Here is a 19,834-nt window from a genome sequence, read left to right as displayed (position 1 = left end):
ACTGGGCGCCTATCAGGACCGGTGTCTCACGTGAGAAGGCTATCGGCAAGAGGGTGGGGCTTGTGTAAGGTATGCGTGTAGAACGAGGTCAGGAGCATCTGCGAGCCAGGGGTTGAAAAAGCACAGAGTTCACAGGCATTAGCGGATACGGTGTAGAAGGGCTATGCCAGATGCAGTATTGAATGGCGACTTCATGATCCGGCGCTGCGGGAGGCTCCCTCGGGAGGCTGTAACCGGTAATTGTTACTAAAATAGTCATGAGCGGTAGACTTTGTAATGACCATGAGATTTTGCAGCCAGTCGCACGCCATGACGCCATTGGCCAAAAATTATGACTGTGTAAGGCTGACCGAACAAGAAAAGGCAGCAGTAGGTATACAATTTTGTGGCTTACATGGAAAGGTGGAGCTGTACAAACAGTCTTACTGTTCGAACAGAGGGCTGAGTTGAGCCCAGGGCCAGGGACACATCAGAATTACTGTCAGCTGCTGTGGGGTCCATCCATGGCGATTGTCTTGTTGTAGCTGCTTGGCGCCTTGCTGCCGCCTGCATGGTGACCACATAGGCATGATGTGCTTCTTGACCGTGTCAGGGTGCTTGATGGTTCTGCACCTAGTTCAGACGACTATTCGGGTCTCCAGGCAGCCCAGGTGCGACTAACGACCGTGGTGAATGCTAGTACACAGATTGCCGAGGCGGCGACGGCTGGCAAAGCGTGAACTAGCAGTCCTAGCGATTGTCCACCCACAGCCTTCGTAAAGCTGGTCTGCATGCCTGAATGGACAAGGGCGTAAACGGTGGAAGAGGGCAGAATACGGCGAGATAAGATGGGCAATTGTGGCTGAAGGCAGCGTGTCGAATCGGCCGTGACCGCCCAAGGCGCCACGACAAGCGAACGACAGCTATCAATAGCTTTTGGGACCAGGTGGGAGGGTGTAAGCAGCATGGCGGACATCGGGGCCGAGTGGAGTGACGTGAACAAAGATCGGTTCCAGGGGTCAAGGGCGCTAAGCAGGGGCGCCCATCCCGAGTGGCTTCCGTAGCTGCGGCATGTCTCCGCCCCCCTCCCACGTGCCACCAACCACTATCCTTTTTTGCGCCGCAGAAATAGTCTCTGGTAGTAAACACTAGGACGTGAAGTAGCATGGGTCGTGGATCGATTATGCCATGTTTACGACACGCTATCCGCCTGTCCCGCCTGCGTCGTGTCGGCGTCTGCCACCGGTTCGCCTGGTCGTGGCCTAGTCCCAATCTGGACATGGACGACAAGACATCGTAGCGGAACACTGGTGGTCTGAGCAAACCTACTGGGCCGTACGGTTGCAGTCAGAGACTGCAAGAAATAAGCCATGCTTGAAGAATTCTGCTCGCTCTGATAGCCACGCAGATACAAAAAGAGGCTGTGGCCCTGGAGCTTTCAAGGCCACTCCTCGTGTGGTAATCACTTCTCTCGTTTGCATCCATCTTGCACACTACCGGCAACATGTACTCTCGTTCCATCCTCCTCACTTTGGCGGCTGCGTCCATCCCGCTCGTTAGCTCAGAAGACTCGACCTCAGAGGGCATCTGCTACTCGTACGGTGTTGACTTTGTCGACGAAGGACATTACTTCATCGACTCTCAATCCACCGAGGCCTTTAGTGCTGTCTCCTACTTCCAAGGCTGCAACGAGGACAAGGCAGATGTCCTTCTCGTTGCACCCGAGGATACGCCGGGGGAGACTGAGTTCTTGTGTGACGAGATCCTCACTACCCCTGCCGACGAGAACAAACTGTCGACATGTCCCATCAAGAAGAACCAGATGAACTCTGGACACTGGCTTCTCTTGGTGTTGGGCAACAACGGCAAAGGCGGCCAGCCTTTTGCATGGCAGAGAGGTATGTCCCATACATGCTTCCCCCCTCAACTCGATGCTAACTGTCCTAGATCTCTACTTGACTGTCGGCCCACAGGTCACCACCACCTTCACTCCAACAGTGACCATGTCTGTCATCACTACGCCTACCATCACTCAGACTGATATCACCACCTCGACCGACACTATCACTGTCGGTCCCTTCTCGACCGTCACCATGCCCAGCGGAACGGCCAAGAAGATCAAGACTATCACCCCCAAGGCAGTCACTACCACATCCACCAAGACCATGACACGAACAAAGGTCTCCACCACCAGGGAATTCGTTTACACCACCAAGACCGTCACGCCCACCTGCACCAGCCGACCCCACATTGGCAAGCCTGACAAGCCCTGCCAATACTCGCCCACCAAGATCCACCCTGCAGCGTTGGTAACCCCTACAGTCATTCCTCAGGCCCGCCGCTGGGCTCCCAGGGCTGACCGTGTGGCTGACGTTGAGTGGGTGCGTGCTCGCATTGAGGCCGCAAAGCAGAAGCGCGAGGCGGCCAAGAAGCTCAACCGCCGTGCACCTGATGCTCCCACCACCACTGTCACTTTCCAGACGCCCGTCTCCACAACCGTTACCCAGACTGCCGCAGCCATCACTACCACCGAGACTGTGCTGCAATCAACCGAGGTCACCTCGACGATCCCTCCTCCCACTGTTCTGTCTGGTATTCTTACCAGGACGACTACCCTACCTACCCCTACCAAGACCAAGGTCAAGTTCAGCTTCACTACCACCACCACAACCAAGACCTATGGCGCTACCTTCACCAGGACCACCACGGCACCTCCCGCGCCTTCAGTGACTGAGTGCAAGAAGCAGGGTGGACACTACTGGTGGAACTAGAATGGCTTAGACTATTGACCTACTCTTTTCCTGTGTTTCCTGTTGTTTCCTGTTGTTTCCTGAGCGTTCGTTGCTTACATGCATTACGATAAACTGTACATAATGACCCAGAATACCAATCCAATGATAATCTCTATCCTCGTCCACTTGATACATGTGCCTATGCTAAGCACCCTTGTTTCCCTGCGCGCTTGTCCTGCATTCTCGCCGAAAACGCAACCAAAGCCACTGTATACATGCTGTGAGGCTGTACTATCCCCGGTAGGCAACCTCGCCTCGCAAGTGCCCTGCATTAGCATGCCTCAGCTACGTCAAGCTGAGGACGCCGAAACGGTCCCGTAAGCGAATCCTCAGCGAATCCTATGCCGGCTCAGACGGAATGTTCTACCGCCTCGGGGACCAACAAAAAAAGAGATACACATGCCTGGTACTGGTCAGCCTTGCCCCCAAAGCAATGCCCCGTCCATGCTGACGCCTTGGGACCAGGGCCGAGGTATCGCTGCCTGCTGCGAATCCATTCCATCCTACCCACTCGTCAGCCCCACGCAGGCAACCAGAGTCCTGGCTCACGGGTACACGGCTTATGTCGTTTTTCCCTGTCTTAACAGACCCAGCACTTGACACGACATGGCCGCCTTGCATGTCGCTTCCGTCCAACAAAGGTGAAGAGCAAGGGAACAGCACGAGAATCATCGCCAGCGTACTAGGTGCGCCCTGTCGCCCCCTCCATGGTCGAGCAGAAAGACAGGTTGGCAACACGAGAGCGCGTGGGTCGTGCTGACGCTCGCGCGCCCCCCAGCATCGTATCGGCTACGTACGCATGGCGTTTGCAAAACAAAAAAACGTCGCAACGCCTCATTCGCTCTTGGATCTCGCTACACAAAACGAGAAATCATCATGTGCAATGTGGCTTGCAACCCCAGAGAAAAAACCAATCTTGGATGCAATTCCCCCAAGAAAAAGGGGTGAAATCAAGGCAAGAGTAAAACAAAAGACAGACATGGACTAGATGCTCGAGTCGAAGTAAAGTTCCAGATCGCCGGCATGGATCTCTGGATCTCCTCACCGACGTCCGAAAAAAAAACAGCACATCCCGCCATTCCCCACTGCAAGGCTTCGCTAGCGAGATACCCTATTCTCGTCGTATCTCCATGCTAGACATGTGTGCGCGTCATGGGTACCTGTTCCGGTCGGAGCATTTGACAAATCTCAAGAAGAAAAACATTCGGGTGGATATCCCATGAAAAGAGAATTAGCGCATACTACCACTTAATCGTAGTCCATGGGCATTTCGAAAAAGAGATCGTCCCCCCCAAAAATACCCCATACAGACAGTGTCAACTTTGGTACGCCAACACAAGCGCACTCCAAAATAACTTTCTTCCACCGCGTTCCTGCGTTCAAACCGGCGCTGCATGACCTACGCACAAGCGCGTTCGAACCGAAGGAGAAAAAGGCAAAAATCGGCGTTCCGACATGGACATACGTGTGGCGTAAGGCCCTTGTGTCTCTGTCGCCTTGTATCGGTGTTCCTCGCTGCACATTCCTACGCCTCCGTCAGCAAATGCCAGAGAAGTTGCTGCCTTTGACATGGCATCGCATCGCATCGTATCGTATGCCCTTTTCGCCCTGCCTCTTGGCTTACAAAAATGGGCGTATGATGTCTAAGCCCAGCCAATACTCCTCGCCCACCCCCCGCCTTCTTTCTCTCTCTCCTATTTTCTATCACGATGTCTTGCACAGCTGGCGCATAGCAGCCTCCCAATGAAACTCGCAGGGCTTGTTTTTCTCCTTCGCTGTCTGTTTGATGTGGCTGTAGTAAAGTCTTACGGGCGCCTTATTAGACATGGTATGAAGGCATGCAAGCAAGGATAACCAGTAGAAGGGATTAGATAGGACAGGGCTTAGTCAAGTGCCCACACCTCTTCGCCGGGCCATTTTCTTGTTCGCTTTTGGTGGTAGCTTGCTCGCTACCGGGGAAGAGCGAGCGTGGGATTGGATACCCTGCATACGCGCGATCCAACAGTACGCTGACATGTGGATTTTGCCAACTCCATTTGATGCAGGCGTTTTTGGGGGCAATGTAGAGTAGTATTGGGAAAGCGCATGTAGACTGGGTACTACGTAGTATCAGCAACTAGGACTAGCACTGCCCAGAAACAAAAAATCCTCCGTCGCTTATTCTTCCTGCATCGACATCATCACCCTGTCTAGTCATTTTCCCCATTCCCATTACGAGTCGAACACCGAGATACACTGACCACACACATGAACATGCTCACCACTCTTCTCTTCCCAAACTCAATCTCTGCAGTACCCGCTTCTGCACCGGAACGGGCGTTCAAGATAAAGTCAGTGGCGTTAAACTTTTGTCTCAATAAGCTCTTAGACTTTCGGCATGCCGCACGCCCCCCCCCCCCCCCCCCCCCATCAAGCCCTCAACTAGCAGATACGGATCGATAGCACCGGGCGAGCACGCGTGAGAACCAACCAACCAAACCAAACCAAAACCTTGACTGGCAAAGCTTCGGGACTTTGATCGTGCACCAGAAAAAATACGAACTGCCAAGCCCTACCTCAAACACATGGCTATCGTATTTGTCGCTATGCGGAATATGCGGAAAATCCTCAATCCTCATGACTCAACCTTCACATTCCCTCCCCCCTCAAAACACACACACACACATACACGAGAAACTGCTGCCGAACATGAATCCACTGTGCAAAAGACATTCCTTCCCACCGACCCCGAGTACTGTACAACCAATGCCCCCTCCCAAAATGTGGATCCCCTTACCTAAACCCATCAGGCCCTCCACCCTCCGATCTCCACCACCACCACTGATGTAAGTATCCCTCCTTCTCTCCCCCCATCAACAACACCAACGACTATTTCCCTCCCATGACGGGGGGGGGTTTTTTTTCTCAAAGGCCAACCGGTGAGTGTGGAGTTTTTTCTCACCCACCCCCAAGAACCGAAAAAAATTTGCTATACATGGATGGTTTTTCTGCCGATCGTTTTTGTTGTCGAACAAGGGTCCAGCTTAAGGTAGAAACTCAGCTTGCTTACAGGGTAATGTCTATGTTGTGTCGTTTGATTTTTCTGCTTTGGGAATTGCGGCGTGCCAGCGCGGTGGGCTGGGCGGGCGGTGGCAGGGGTGTGGGGGGAGGGGGGGCGCAGATGTGGGTCCTTTTGGGCTGTGTAAGAGTCAGGTGATTTGAGAAGATGGAGGTTTTAGGATATGGGGTTTTTTTTTGCAGGTTGGCTGAACTGGCGAGGACGGCAGTTGAGATGGTGGTTTTTTGGGGTTTGCTACGCTGAGTCGGGAGTGGGGTTGAGGAGGTGGAGGTGGAGGTGTTGAAAACGCCACTATCTAGAGATTCAGCTGGAGGTTTTTTTGGGGGTGGGTTAGCTATTTTCAGCGCAGAGGGGAATACATGATGCATGTGGTGGGCTTGGGGAGAGGCGTTGAAGGATGGAAGGGAGCAAGTGGTGAGTATACGACTTGGCAATAGAAGTGGATCAACGTGAACATACGATAGTATCGTATGAGACAATTGTGTGTCACTATTACTAACTCGTATCCCGAACTGACATATGGTGCATGAAAGTCTTGGGATGGCAGAGAAGCGGCCCGCCCTTTTCTGTTGAGAAAACCAAAAAGAATCAGTAGTGAGAGCTGCGTTCAGCAGAATTATGAGTAAACATATTCTTGTCTTCACTGCCAGTTCAAGTCTCCACCTCCCATGTCAGTGTCTGCCGGTCTGCAAACTGCATGATAGTCCAGGAATTTGTACCTCCAAAACCACTTGCGCTCATAGCAAACCACTGTGCTTCACCTCCCTCGACAATACTACTTCCTTCCATACTGAGGTCTCCTTGCGCGCCATTTCCCTTCTTTTTATTTCTGAATGCATCTTTGCGGATAGCAAGGAAGAGACTGCGAACGAAAGCTGGAGATATAAACCCCTTCCAGCGCATGACAACCATACGACATGACCCGACGCCTTTACCAAAATCTGGCACCTCGTATCGTGATAGATGGTGATTGATGTCGTCCCCTTTTCTAACGCGCGGCGAATCGAGACTGACCATGTGGAGGTATTCCAACAAGCCCAGTGCATCTTCCTCCGCGTACAAGTCTGCGAGGTCGCCCGGGGAAAATTGAGGCACGAGAACCTCCCCCAAACTCGACTGCTCAGGTACAATGTCATGTAACCAAGGCGAGTGTTTCAAAATGACTTCTTTTCCTTCACTCAACGACTCGGCAGACGAAGGATTGAAGTTATAAAACAGCCAGGTAAGCGAACGATCAAGAACGTTCTTGCATGCCCACTCTAGTCTTGAGAAGCCACTCTTGCCATGCTTAGCGGAAGTGGCGCGCAAATCATACTCGACGATCCACCGTTGCTTTTGATGTTTCTTTCCGCCGTCTTCGATCGGTGTGCCATGCAAGCCGCATCGTTCATACGTTGGGCGTGTGAGCTCCATCCGTAGAATACCATCATAGAGCTCAAACCGATCGTCTACAAGCGGCCGGCCTTCGCTCAGCATCGCAATGCTTCCTTGCTTGATGTACCCGTCCAAGAACTCTTTGTCCAAGATTTCTCCGAGCTTCATATGTACTCGTGCATACCGTGCTCTTGCTGGACCATCATTCCGCTGTAATCCATCTTTTAAAAGCTCATAGATTTCTTCCGGGAGTATCAAGTCGAGGGTGTGGCTGTACTTTTGCTTGTTCAATGCAGAGAATGGCTTCTTTTTGGTGGAGACATTTTGTGGATCAACATAAGACGGTAGAATGCTGTGTGAAAAGTAAATCTTTGTGTCCTGTGTGTGATCAGGGCGGTGGATGTCAAGCATTTTGTAGCCTACACCAAGGCTTGTCCTGGATCTGGAGTGCGAATGACGGCGTTTGGTGTCTTGATAGTGCGTGAATGTGGGGCAATCGCGTCTATTGCGAAGAAAACGCGTTGTGCTTAGCGCGGCGCGCTAGCATGTGAGTAGTACCCCACAGTCAACTTCACCCCACTTTGCACCTTTTTGGAATCATCAAACTATCTTTATCTTTCCTCACATGGTCTCGACATCACTAGATAAAGTAGGTGATTACAAGTCAATCGATCTTCAGGATTGCAGCAATGGAATTTTCACCACTTCCACCTCCATCACCAAGGTCATACCGGAGAAAAGTAAGAGAAGAAAATCAAATCCAAATGGTAATCCTAATCTATAGCGAAGAAGATCTGTGAATACGTCTACGTTACGAAAGTTCTTTTTCCATTCAGTGACCGATCACAGAGCAAAGCATCTTCTTGTACTAAAACAAAGTAAAAAAGAGAATAGGATCGTCAACGTTCTGCACTACCTATGGTCACAACCGCGTTGAGCGCATCTTTGCCCTCCTTTCAGCCTGGCGGGCTGTAATCTTTTTGCCCGGTTGTGGCTTATTGACTTTGTGGTTGTGCGTAAACCTGGTGATGGCACATATCGAACATGGCCTATCAAACTGCTCTGGATGAGCGTCATGAAATTCTCGTGTGCGGTAAAGTTCCAAAGCGAAAGCTTCCACATCGACGCGTAAGACCCACGGTGATCTGTTGCCTCTAATTCGGTTTGAAGCAAGGGCAGAAGGTGAGAGGTGGTACTGCCTTTCTACTTCGTCGGTCGTCTGCGCCTGCTTAGTCATGTGACTCTTACAAGATCGACTAGAAGGAATGCATACCATGGTTTGACGGTAGAAGCAGTCTCCACAGGCAGTGATAATTCGATTGACGGTTGGAAAGGGGTAGCGATCCAGCATTGCCTGACAATAGACACACTTGCGCGGAGCATGTTGTAGCCATAGTCGCCGGTACACGATGCCACTGAGGTCTGGATAGACACAGTTGGAGCCATACTTGTCAAGATGGGCGAAGGGAAGGTTGAACATGGTACTATTGCATCGGCGGACCAGATGTTCACAGTAGCCTTCAACTAGCCTAAGACATGCCCGGGATGTTAGAGCCAGGGCATTGAAGGGGTGCGAGATCAGGCACAAGGAGAATATATCGGCAGCTCAGCGATCAGTATCTGCAGGCTGAGTGAGATCCTCTTTATCCTTGACGCTACGTTTTTGCTTTTCGGTGAAGCCGTATTGGCTCTGAGTTTCAGTAAGGCCTGGTAGACGACAATGTGGGTGGATGAGGTCCGCTAGTATGCGGTCGACTATCTCAACCGGAAGCGTCGTTAGCCTCTCAGGGCAAGGCACACAGTTTGTTTCGCTCAGCTGGTCCGTAGAGCATGTTGTTGGAGCCCCGAAGTGATGCGAATCAGGTGAGGCTATGCGTAACAAAGGCTGTTGGTAGACTGTCACGGCAGCATTGTGCAACCTGTGGTCAAGTGCAGGTGGACACCGGACCAGCTCAGTCGCAGAAGCAGCAAACAAAGTCATCATGAGCGATAGAAGCAAGATGAAGAGTAGGAAACCCCGCGATTCTTGTTCGAAAAGCCGAATGCCTTATAGTTGACAATAGTTACACGAAGAAATGACATGGAGTATTGGTGCCCGCATGCCACCAACGAGCATGTCAAGACGGCGAAAGCTGCATATCCTGGGCTGTGATTTGTCTATAGTTTCCCAGTCTCGGACGGCTGCGTGCATAGATGCAGCTCGCACGAAGAAATGTTTTCCAAGATGCTGCATGCTGCGGTGGCATGAGATTGGCGAAGGAAACGGCGACGAGTCTCCGCGGCGGTGCATCGGAGGAAGAATGGCGTGCAAACAACAATCAAAATGCGGCCATCTCCGTATCGCCCAAATGAGCCTAGCGCCAAGGCTTCCCAACTCACCCATCTGACCACCTTTTCTCCTCCACTCTCGCCGAGTTACATTGGTTGATAGCGAGCGCGCACGGGAAAACAATATCATGGCTGCCCACGCCTCAGAGGGACCCGTCGCTGTTCACGACTCCGCCCCGCCCCCTGCCCCGGCTGGCAAGGCGGAACACACAGCGAGGGGCGCGACCAAACCCAAAGAAGAGGACGCGCCTGCGCCTGACCACGACGACGAGGATGGTGGCGTCTGGGATTCGGCTTCGCTGTACGAGGAGATCCTGGATGAGGTTGAAGCCTTCGAATACTCTAACGACAGTAAGTTTGACTCTTGTGTGGCGTTGGCCACAGCGATTGACAGTTGTACAGGCAAAGATGTGTGCACTGCTGACGAGGCGCGCCGACTGCGCCAGCGACTGCACGAGGTTGGCGCCAGCCAGTTTGTCATGGAGAATATCACCAGCGAGAAGATGACGGCGCGCAAGCTGTGTACCGCGTTTGGCGTCAGGATACCCAAGTTCCTCGAAGAAGCGCCCGACGAGAACTTCTACCAGTTGCTTGGCCTGGCCATCAACCGCGAGCTCAACAAGCGCCCCCGCCTTGAGCAGTACAAGACCATTGATGACGCTGCGAAACTGCTCCTGGAACGCAAGAACATCATGGTCATCACCGGCGCAGGTATCTCGACGAGCCTCGGTATCCCCGACTTTCGCTCCAAGAACACAGGTTTCTACTCGCGACTGTTGCAGATGGGCTATGACGAGCCCGAGGAAGTCTTTGACATTCACAACTTTGACGAGAATCCTCGCACTTTTTACGCGCTTGCCGGGGACATTATACCCGACCTCGAAAAGTGGACGCCTACGCACGAGTTCATACGCCTCCTGCAGGATAAGGAAAAACTGCTCACCAACTACACTCAGAACATCGATAACGTCGAAGCGCACGCCGGTATACGCAAGGATAAGCTTATCCAGTGCCACGGTTCCTGGGCCACTGCGACATGCCGGAAATGCAAGTTCAAGGTACCGGGTGAGGTCATCTTCGACGATGTGCGCGCACAGCGGCCTGCTGAGTGTCAGCGCTGCAAGGATGAAATCGCAGCCCAGCCTAGTAAGAAGCGCAAACGTCAATCCAACGCCAATGGCAGTAGGAAGAAACGATCGAGCGATGAAGACTCCGAATCCGATGGAGCCTTTGACATTCCCCAGCCGGGCATCATGAAGCCGGATATAACCTTCTTCGGCGAAGCCCTTCCCAATGACTTCTTCGATCGGCTAAAGGATGTGGACAAGGACAAGGTAGATTTGGTCATTGTAATGGGCACGAGCATGAAGGTCGCTCCCGTGTCTGAGATACCCAACTTCCTGCCCCGCGACGTTCCACAGATTTACATCTCACGAGATCCCATTCACCACATCAACTTCGACATCAACCTCCTTGGCGATTGCGACGTAGTAGTGGCCGAGCTTGCCCGTCGTGCGGGCTGGCAACTCAACCACAAAATGATACCCGAGGGCCAGTCAGTTGACGTCACTCTTACCGATGACATGGATCATATCTCCACCGTCAAGGCTCACACCCCAGTGACGACTACAACAAATAATCATATTAACGAACCAGCATGAGCACTAGCTCATAGCCTTAGTATTTTGTGTGTTCACGGCGTTATGACTGGCATTACGAGTGGTGTTTTTTCCTCATGTTTTTTGGGTCATTTTAGATCGAGACAGGGGCATATCCTGATTCCCGCAGTCAGTTGCTTGATCTTCCATAATGGAAACTCGGAGTAGGGCGTTGTGGTGTGATTGAACATCAAGAGAGAGGTTGCGGGGTCCGGCATGAAAGATACCACAGATCCGAGAGCATGTGTGAAAGGAGATGCTATCATGTAATCTCCATCAACTCTATCTCCTTTTGTCATGCACATAGAGCTTGTCTTGTCTTGCTTTTTTTTCTCTATGTTCAGGCACAAGAATACAGTTACAGTCTCTTTCTCTCAACAAGGTTCGGATTGTGTGACTATTCTTTTTGGTGATGCATGTCAGGAGCCAGAGGATGGCATTGAGGCATTGTTGCCTTTGTCTCTCCCATTGTGTTACCTAATGAACTTCGGCTTAGGTACAGCAGGAAAGATGTCATAGTAGTCGAGGCAAAGCCACAGCCCACGCTACGCCCGTTGCCGTTCAAGCCACACTCAAGCTACTCTACACGATACCTTATTAGTCAACTTAATTGATTCAACATGTCCAGTTCTCTAGATAGGAATATCGTATCTTATAGGTGTTCTCTGCAAGGAAATCACCGCTCGGATATCGAGTTCCCTCAGATCCTAGTGATCCCACAGCCTTAGGTAACGGGTAGATGCTAAGTACATAAACGGGTAAACTTCGGGCGGGGGCTGTCCAGGTTGAATCGACATGTTTCACTTGCCGCTCAATGCTTTGTACGTTTGTCAGTCCCAAGAATCACTACCTAGAGCGGCGGATTCATGCGCGCTAATTCATCTCGCTGTAATCATAGCATGATCCCATTTTCAATCTAGCCAACTTACGTAAATGACGTTGCAAACGAGACCCTCTTCTCTACTCCCAACGCCCGCACCCTCGTACACGCGTCGCAATTTCAAATGGGCTGATAGGGAAAGGGTGTAGTCGAGACATACGTAGCTAGGATAGGAGAAATTTCGCTTTACCACCACGGACACGAAGCCAAGCTTTTCGGTGCAGCACGTCATCCACGGGCGGCCCAAGCCAAGAAGCGCACAGTCCCAGCTGACGACAATGTACTCCACACCTCCACTCCACCACATTCTTGCTCGAGCCTCACGTATAGCATAAACGCTTGTCTTGAGACCTGGTGGAAACAGCCATTTGATCACGCGTAGTATTGTCACGGCAGTGCTCTAACTCATTGGCGTAAATGTTAGGGAAAAAGTGCACTTTACAACATAACGAAATGTGTTCCAATGCGGCGGCCTAGGTTTTCTTCTCGATCATTGATCATCGTCAAACTTGCCTGCCCGTTATCACAACGCTGATCGCAATCCCAGCCGCCTTCCCCTGTTTTTGTCAAGGATTCAATCGCGAACACCATTCTTCTACTTTCCAGCCGCGCGGTACCCATCTCAGTCAGCACCTAAAATGCAGCCTGGAGTGGCTTGCGAATTGGCGTGTTTGAGAACATCACGGTGCACTGGTCATCAATGCCGCCAAGTCAAAGTAGGGCTACACAATTCTTTCGGCATCTATGATGAAGTATGAGATGTTGGTAGGAATACATGCAATTTGCGCTGACGCTTTGCGTATACATGCAACACATTCACAGAATGCACATACTAAGAGACCTTCATACGATTCTACCAACACTTACTATCCCTTATGAAGAAGGTACGATTGAACAAGCCCAAGCATCAATGCCAAAACACATCACCGTCTTGGCACAATCCCTCCGAAACGGGCATGATCAGGGTGATAAACGCCACCCGCAGCCGGGCTAACTACCTCCGCGCACTGTGTTTCAAACAAATGAGCCTTTTTTGCCAAGGCGACTGCGAATAGTCCTGCAACATGGTGATCGACCTTCACTTTTACCGTCTCGATAGTCCAAACATGGTTTCAAGGCTCTCACTGAGCAGTGGGGCGATTATGAACCCACTTTACACGCAGATCCTAGTTACGCAAAACGTTTCCCCATGAACAAAGCATGCTGTCTGTGGGCATTCGAGAACGCATTGGTGAGATGAAGAGGTGGGTACGCAGTATAAGAGGGACAACGTAGCCATCCTTCTAGAAAAACCAACTCTCTTCATCGAGCCAGCACCAGTCCTCCACACCCCACACTCCTTTAGTCTCTATTTCCTGTTTTTCTGTGCTTGACGCACCTCCTTCGCTAGTCGAACTCAACCGCACTCCTTCCGAAACAAACAACTTTCGAACTTTTTTTTTCACGCCCAAAACTACTATCAAAAATGAAGGCCTCTATCGCTGCCTCTGTTCTGGGTTTCGCCCTCGCCGCCTCAGCCGGTCCGGCTCGCATCTACCCCCGAAACTTTTACACAATGATGAAAAGAGGCTCGCTGCCTGTGCCTCAGGGTAACGGTACCGAGACCTTCTCCGAACCCAAGGAAATCACCGGTGTCTTTGACGGAGGCCTCAAGACATACGGCCGTGGCGTCTCTTGCACGGGCCAAGCTGAGGGCGGAAACTCTGACGCCGTGTTCCTGCTCAAGGACGGTGCTACTCTCAAGAACGCCATTATTGGCAAGGACCAGATCGAGGGTGTTCACTGCGAGGGTTCTTGTACAATTGAGAATGTGTGGTGGGTATCTGTATGTGAAGATGCTTTGACACTCAAGGGCGATGGCGACGCTACCGGTATGTTCAACCCCTTACTTGCTTCATTCAAGCAATGAAGAAAGAAGTGAAGAAAAAAAGTATATAGCTAACACCAATCCACAGTCATCGGAGGCGGCGCCACAGCCGCACAAGACAAAGTAATCCAGCACAACGGCAAGGGGACCGTCACAATCGAAAACTTCACCGTCGATAACTTCGGCAAACTCTACCGCGCCTGCGGAAACTGCAAGGAGAGCGCAGAGCGCCACGTCGTTATCAAGGGCGTCAAAGCGTCAAACGGAAAGCTCCTTGCGGGTATCAACTCGAACTTTGGTGACTCTGCTACGATCGATGCGGCTACTTGTGCTACGGGTGTCAAGGAGATTTGCGAGGAGTTCAAGGGAACGACGCCTGGTAATGAGCCGGATTCCGTGTCAACGGGCCCGTCGAGTGCTTGCAAGTTCTCGGGGTCCATTGCTGCGTGCTAGATGGGCTGTGTGGGATGGGGATGATTGCTGGAAAATGTTGTCATCGCCCCAGTCATATACAGCGTAGCATCTATGATTTATTTTTCTTGTAAAAAGTTATTTTTTCTGAAACATTGACTAAACATCAAGTAAATATAACAAGACCTTTTCTCTCTCTCTCTCTCTCTCTCTCTCTCTCTCTCTCTCTCTCTCTCTCTCGATATCTTATGAATTGCATATCACAGCAACACTAGTCTAAGGTCTAAGATCTAAACTACAAGGAACTGGAGGAAAAGAAAACGCACTGTATCCTTTTCCCCTTTCGCACGCGGAAATCTCAGTGCAAAAAAGCACTGCCGCCCCAACTTACTCCCTCTTCTTCCCCTTGGGCACACGGAAAGCCCAGTACAAAAACACTGCCGCCACAATGTTGAACGCCACATACACCCACAAGAGCCCAAAATCCCTCCACCTCGTATCCCACTTCACATGCACCCTGCTCAAGAACTGGTCCGTATTATCCAACTGACAGTACCCACATTCTGTCGTCGCATTCGCATCCCGCAGGTACCCCCCAGCCATACCGATATACTCAGCCATGTACTCCCCACACGTCCTGCCCTCTGGCGCAAAGAAAGTCTGAAACTCATTCGCGGCACAATGCGCGGGCGCCTGTCCGAGCGTCGTAGCCAAAAAGCTCGACACAAGATACGTAAACGGATTGACACGATACATGAAGATCCAGAAGCCGGGCAGATCATCTTTGTTAGCCAGAATGCCGCAGAAAGCGTACATCATAATCGTTATCAACGTGGCGTACGCTCCTGCTATTTCTTCGCCGGGAGAGCCAGCGATGAGTAGGTGGGCCAGGGTGCTTGCGAAGAGGAAGACGGTAATGATGATGAGGAGTGTGTGGAAACTGCGGATGTGGACGGAATCCGTGGCTTGCGCGTTGCGATACAAGCCCGCGGGATAGTACCAGGCGAAGAAGCAAGCAATGCCCATGATAGCGTTCCAGAACATTTCGATGGCGATGTTGGACAGTACAAAGGCCTGCCAGGCGTACGTCTTGGACTGGCGCTCGCGGGCTTCGTAGAGGGTGCGCTGCAAAATCCACATGGGCAGGATTTGGTAGATGAGCTGGATGACGACGAAGAGGAAGATGAAGACGCCAAACATTTGGTTTTGCAGGCCTTGCATTGTGTTTGTGCCGTCGATGAAGGAGAAGCCGATCATGAGGGAGCAGCCGATGGTTAAAATGGCTTTCGAGTACATGTAAGAGGGGGTTCGCCAGTATTGTTGAGCACAGCGGAGAGCGACAGCGCGGAATTGGTCTGTGAAGGATGCGGCGAATTCTTGTTGGCTGCCTTTTGCGGCGTCCATGACAGCTGACGGTTGGTTGACTAGTTGGCGCAACTTTTCCAGCTCCATTTGGAGTTGTTCGAACTCTGAACTGCTTTTCCAGACCGTAGGCCAGTCGATCTCGGTTTTGGCTCCGGGCGCCGCACCAATTGCTTCAAGCATGTACTCGGCTGGGTTCGTGCCAGGAGGACATTTCGGTGCACCGTTGCGTTGGAAGTAGTCGAGGAGTATATTGGAGTCGCGCCCAATGTCGCCAAAATACACTGTGCGTCCACCTTTGGCGAGCAGGAGGAGACGGTCAAATCGCTGGAAAAGAAGGGACGATGGCTGGTGTACAGTGCACAGAATTGCTTGGCCGTCTCGAGTCAGCTTCTCCATGAGATCACAGATGGACCATGATGTCTGGGAATCGAGACCAGACGTAGGCTCATCAAGGAAGAGAAGTAGCTTCGGGCGAGCGGCGAGTTCAACTCCGATGGTTAGACGTTTGCGCTCTGATGCAGTCAGTATTTATCTCGGTAATGGAAAAACAAAGGGCTATTGTACTTACGCTCTACATTGAGGCCTGATCCCGGGACACCAACAACTGCATCTGCATACTGTTCCATATCCAGGAGCTTGATGACGTGGTCGACATATGCCAATCTCTCTTCACGACCATATTCCGGCGGCTGTCTCAGTAAAGCAGAAAACTCTAGAGCTTCTCGTACAGTAGATGTATCCAGGTGAATGTCTTGTTGCATGCAGTAGCCCGTTTGTCGTTGGAAGGACTCGTCTCGTCGTCGGCCGTCTACCAAGATATCACCACCGATTACACCCATTGTGGTTCGGCTGGCCAGCACGTCAAGTAGTGTAGTCTTACCCGCACCAGACACACCCTAAGTAGTTGTTAGCTAGATCCTGACCTTCTGTGAAGATATACATACCATGAGAGCTGTGAGAGTGCCGGGCTTGATGTATCCGTCGACATCATCAAGAATCTTGCGCGTTTCGCCCTTGATCTGCACTTCATAGGTAACCTTTTCCCAGTGGAAGATTGAGACTTGCTCCTGCACTTCCCGATTAGAGCTGTTACTGCGGTTGATCTTCTCGCCTTCATGGGCAGTTGCACCGCCCGCCTCTTCATCCGTGTTCTGACGCTTGGCCATCTTCTTCATCTTGGACCGACGGAATACCAGAACCTCGCCCTTGGAGCGCTCAGAAGCAACCAGTTCGCTCATAACCAGGTGGATGACGAATAGTGCGAAAGTCATGGCCACAAGTATACCATAGTTTCGCCACCGCTCGCTGAATTTGTATTGGAATGCAGTCTCTACGTATGCAGTACCACTGACAAATCCTTCCCCAGGTCTTGAACCTTGGACGGCGCATGCTCGCTGCTCCAGTGTAGCGTTCTCATAGGATGGTCCAGATGGAATGAACGACGAACAGCTAAACGATCGACCGTTGAACTCATTGCTCATCACGCTCGAAAAGCCATACGATACGGGGTTGATGTGTCGCACCCACCCTATCCATGACTTCATATAAGGAACGGGTAGTGGAAAGCCGGTGTAGAGAACCAGCATCAAAAGGATAAGGGAACTCGGTGCGAAGGCTTGTGCGAGAGTCTTGGTCATCGAAGCAAGCAGTCGGAAGAACATGCTCATGGACAGACCAGTAGTGAACCCGACAAGAAGGAAGAAGAAGAATGAGCCAGCATCTCGACGGAGGTTGGCCATGAAGTAGAGTGTGCTGTTGACGAAAATGCAGTTTAAAACCTTGTATGGAAGGTCGACAATCATTGAAGATAATGCTTCGGCGCTGGGATGATATAGCGCATAACGGTTGTGCTGAAGAAATTGTCAACTCCCAGTGCTCGTGGATAAGTAGAATGACGTAGCTTACCTTCTCAACGATTGTTCGTTTGGCATAGAGATTCATAATCTCTAACATGCTACCGAAAGCGTTGAGTATGATCTAGAACAATGAGTAAACCACTTCATTCATCCACTAGAAAAGAGGTGGACTTACGACCATGAATATGACGCCTCCTCGCTTGAAAAAAGATGCAGTAGTTTCGGGCAAGTTGAAAAAGATACTGGCGACGATGATTGCTTCAGTAAAGTTTACAGCGAGCATTGTCAACGAGACACTCGGGTCGTTCTTTAGTCTTTGCACATCTCTCCACATACAGAGACGAACCTGCCTCCAGTAGGAAAGTGTGTATGGAGAGTTCTGACGCTGCTTGCTAGACTTCTCCCTTGTCCTTGATAACGCAAAGAGATTACGCTGTTCGCCTTGGAGTGGGTAGCTTTTGTCGAAGTCTTCGATCGCTCTCAGCAGCTGCTGTCTTTCGGGACTCGTCTTCCAGCATTGAGCAAAGTCATCCGACGTGCGAGGCGTCTTGTTCTCGAAGCCGCTTCTGGTACGGCGCTCAGAAGGAGATGTCATCGAAGTCAGAAAATCCGGGGTAGTCTGTGATGCCGGACATTCGAATCCAAGGCGCTCGAAATAAGCACGCGCTTCGCTTGCTGGGCCAAAGTAGATCTGACGACCCTCATATAGAACCGTCACCTTGTCGAAGAGCTACAAATAGTCAGTCATTGTCTATTGATGGTTAAACGGGAATATATACCTCATAAGCAGCTTGTGGAGCTTGATAGATGGCAACACAAGTAGATGTGTCAAAGACGTCACATTGTGTTCTGAGCGTCTTACAGAACTCTACTGCATTTGCAGAATCCAATCCACGTGTAGAGTTATCCCACAGCTGCAGAGGCGCAAAACTGAGAGAAGCTTCTGCGATCGTTACTCTCTTGCGTTCGCCACCACTGACACCTCGCACAAAGTCGTTACCAACGCGTGTGTTAACTGTATGCGAGATGCCATACATAGCCATCACAACCTTGAAAGCGTTAGTAGAGGGCTGTCTATCTCTTCAGTAAACGGACTTACATCGCGAAGATGCTCAGCATAACGTTCCCTGCTGACGCCACCAGGAATCTGACGTGGGGCACGAGCAAGAGCAGCAAAATAGAGCGTATCGCCAACACTGAGCTGAGGAAAGTGGGCGTCAACCTCTGCTGTGTAGATGGCCTCTCCTCGGAAAGAAGTGTTCATCTCTTTGGCTGGGACACCCTGATAGTTGAGGTGTGACTCAGGGCTAACCTGGAAACCATGAGTCTCACCCGCAATAGTCTTGAGTAATGTAGAACATCCAGATCTGGAATGTATTAACTGTGCTCTCTAACGGAAAATATAAGCTTCAACCTACCCTGGTGGGCCGAGAACGCATAGTTGTTCTCCAGATAGTAACAACCCATCAAGGTCGCGTAAAATCTCAATCTTCTTGGTGCCTTTTCCAAATAGCGAAGGCAACTTGAGAATCATGTTACCGACTGTAGACTGAAAGTCTGTAGGGAATCCCATGCCCCATACATTGAGATTTCGAAAGGCAACACCTGCAACACGAGGAATCGCCTCTTCGCTGCTGTAGCGCAAGTTGTAGAACGCTTGGGCCCAGTCCTTCGCACGAAACTGTTCGTTCTTAGGATCTAGCCGTGGATGAACATCATCAGATAAAGGCGACCCCGTCACACCGAGTTGCTCTGACTGTGAGGTGAAATTGCGGACGAGTTCATGGACTTCGCGGTCAAGTTCGGTCTTAACGTGCGTATCGATAGCATGATGCTCGCTACTCAGTGTGTTTTCGTCTTCAGTGGTGGTTTTTGCTTCTATGAAGCCTGGTCCGATGGGCATGTTTAGTGAAGAATCACAACGCGGGTCAGCGCTGAGCAAAGAGGTGGAGCAGTTGTTCGTATAGCTGTCTCGAGGGCTCTTGCTATTTACATGGGAATCTAGATGGAGACGTATATATGAGCGAACAGCTGTGTCCTAGTAACGAGAACATTTGGTCTGTCCTTGGCTCATGTCGCAACAAAATCCGGAAGTCCGTAATGCCAAGAACCATCCACGATGGCTACGTGAGATGGCGTTGGTATTTGCATCATCTCAGTTTGCTGAGAGCTCTACCAGTAAGTGGGTCAGATGGTCAGCGTCAGGCATGCAATGGTAGTGGTTCCAAGAGGCTAGACCCCCTTGGCGGGTAGTTGTTATTCGGAT

At 51.1% G+C, this 19,834-nt stretch overlaps 6 protein-coding genes across 6 annotated transcripts; 3 read left to right on the top strand and 3 right to left on the bottom strand.

The window, feature by feature from the left end:
* The first annotated feature begins 1,440 nt into the window (after positions 1-1,440).
* Positions 1,441-2,895, top strand: PSV08DRAFT_300978 (uncharacterized protein). The gene is made up of 2 exons (XM_014226879.2): positions 1,441-1,877; positions 1,927-2,895. The coding sequence occupies exons 1-2, from the start codon at positions 1,484-1,486 to the stop codon at positions 2,748-2,750; spliced, it is 1,218 nt and encodes a 405-aa protein (XP_014082354.1). The 5' UTR covers positions 1,441-1,483; the 3' UTR covers positions 2,751-2,895.
* Positions 2,896-6,178: 3,283 nt separating this feature from the next.
* Positions 6,179-8,249, bottom strand: PSV08DRAFT_409980 (ribonuclease P 40kDa subunit-domain-containing protein; the record flags this gene model as incomplete). The annotated part of the gene is made up of 2 exons (XM_066093842.1): positions 6,179-7,581; positions 8,226-8,249. The coding sequence occupies 2 exons, from the start codon at positions 8,247-8,249 to the stop codon at positions 6,481-6,483; spliced, it is 1,125 nt and encodes a 374-aa protein (XP_065949158.1). The 3' UTR covers positions 6,179-6,480.
* A 560-nt stretch (positions 8,250-8,809) lies between these two features.
* On the bottom strand, positions 8,810-9,184 carry PSV08DRAFT_351855 (uncharacterized protein; the record flags this gene model as incomplete). Its single annotated transcript, XM_014226882.1, has 1 exon — positions 8,810-9,184. One exon carries the CDS (start codon positions 9,182-9,184, stop codon positions 8,810-8,812), a length of 375 nt encoding a protein of 124 aa, XP_014082357.1.
* A 450-nt stretch (positions 9,185-9,634) lies between these two features.
* PSV08DRAFT_43732 (DHS-like NAD/FAD-binding domain-containing protein) lies at positions 9,635-11,555 on the top strand. The gene is made up of 2 exons (XM_014226883.2): positions 9,635-9,882; positions 9,934-11,555. Exons 1-2 carry the CDS (start codon positions 9,660-9,662, stop codon positions 11,190-11,192), a joined length of 1,482 nt encoding a protein of 493 aa, XP_014082358.1. The 5' UTR covers positions 9,635-9,659; the 3' UTR covers positions 11,193-11,555.
* A 1,979-nt stretch (positions 11,556-13,534) lies between these two features.
* On the top strand, positions 13,535-14,389 carry PSV08DRAFT_391019 (polysaccharide lyase; the record flags this gene model as incomplete). The annotated part of the gene is made up of 2 exons (XM_014226884.1): positions 13,535-13,940; positions 14,025-14,389. 2 exons carry the CDS (start codon positions 13,535-13,537, stop codon positions 14,387-14,389), a joined length of 771 nt encoding a protein of 256 aa, XP_014082359.1.
* Positions 14,390-14,734: 345 nt separating this feature from the next.
* Positions 14,735-19,471, bottom strand: PSV08DRAFT_180296 (ABC-2 type transporter-domain-containing protein; the record flags this gene model as incomplete). The annotated part of the gene is made up of 8 exons (XM_014226885.1): positions 14,735-16,224; positions 16,281-16,608; positions 16,657-17,562; positions 17,618-17,689; positions 17,744-18,298; positions 18,348-18,617; positions 18,668-18,935; positions 18,987-19,471. 8 exons carry the CDS (start codon positions 19,469-19,471, stop codon positions 14,735-14,737), a joined length of 4,374 nt encoding a protein of 1,457 aa, XP_014082360.1.
* Between the last annotated feature and the right edge of the window lie 363 nt (positions 19,472-19,834).

Source organism: Bipolaris maydis (genome assembly GCF_028858645.1).
Source record: "Bipolaris maydis strain C4 unplaced genomic scaffold PSV08scaffold_7, whole genome shotgun sequence".
Classification (NCBI taxonomy): Eukaryota; Fungi; Ascomycota; class Dothideomycetes; order Pleosporales; family Pleosporaceae; genus Bipolaris; species Bipolaris maydis.
Note: the sequence above shows the minus strand (reverse complement) of the source record. Positions and strands in the feature narration are given on the sequence as shown.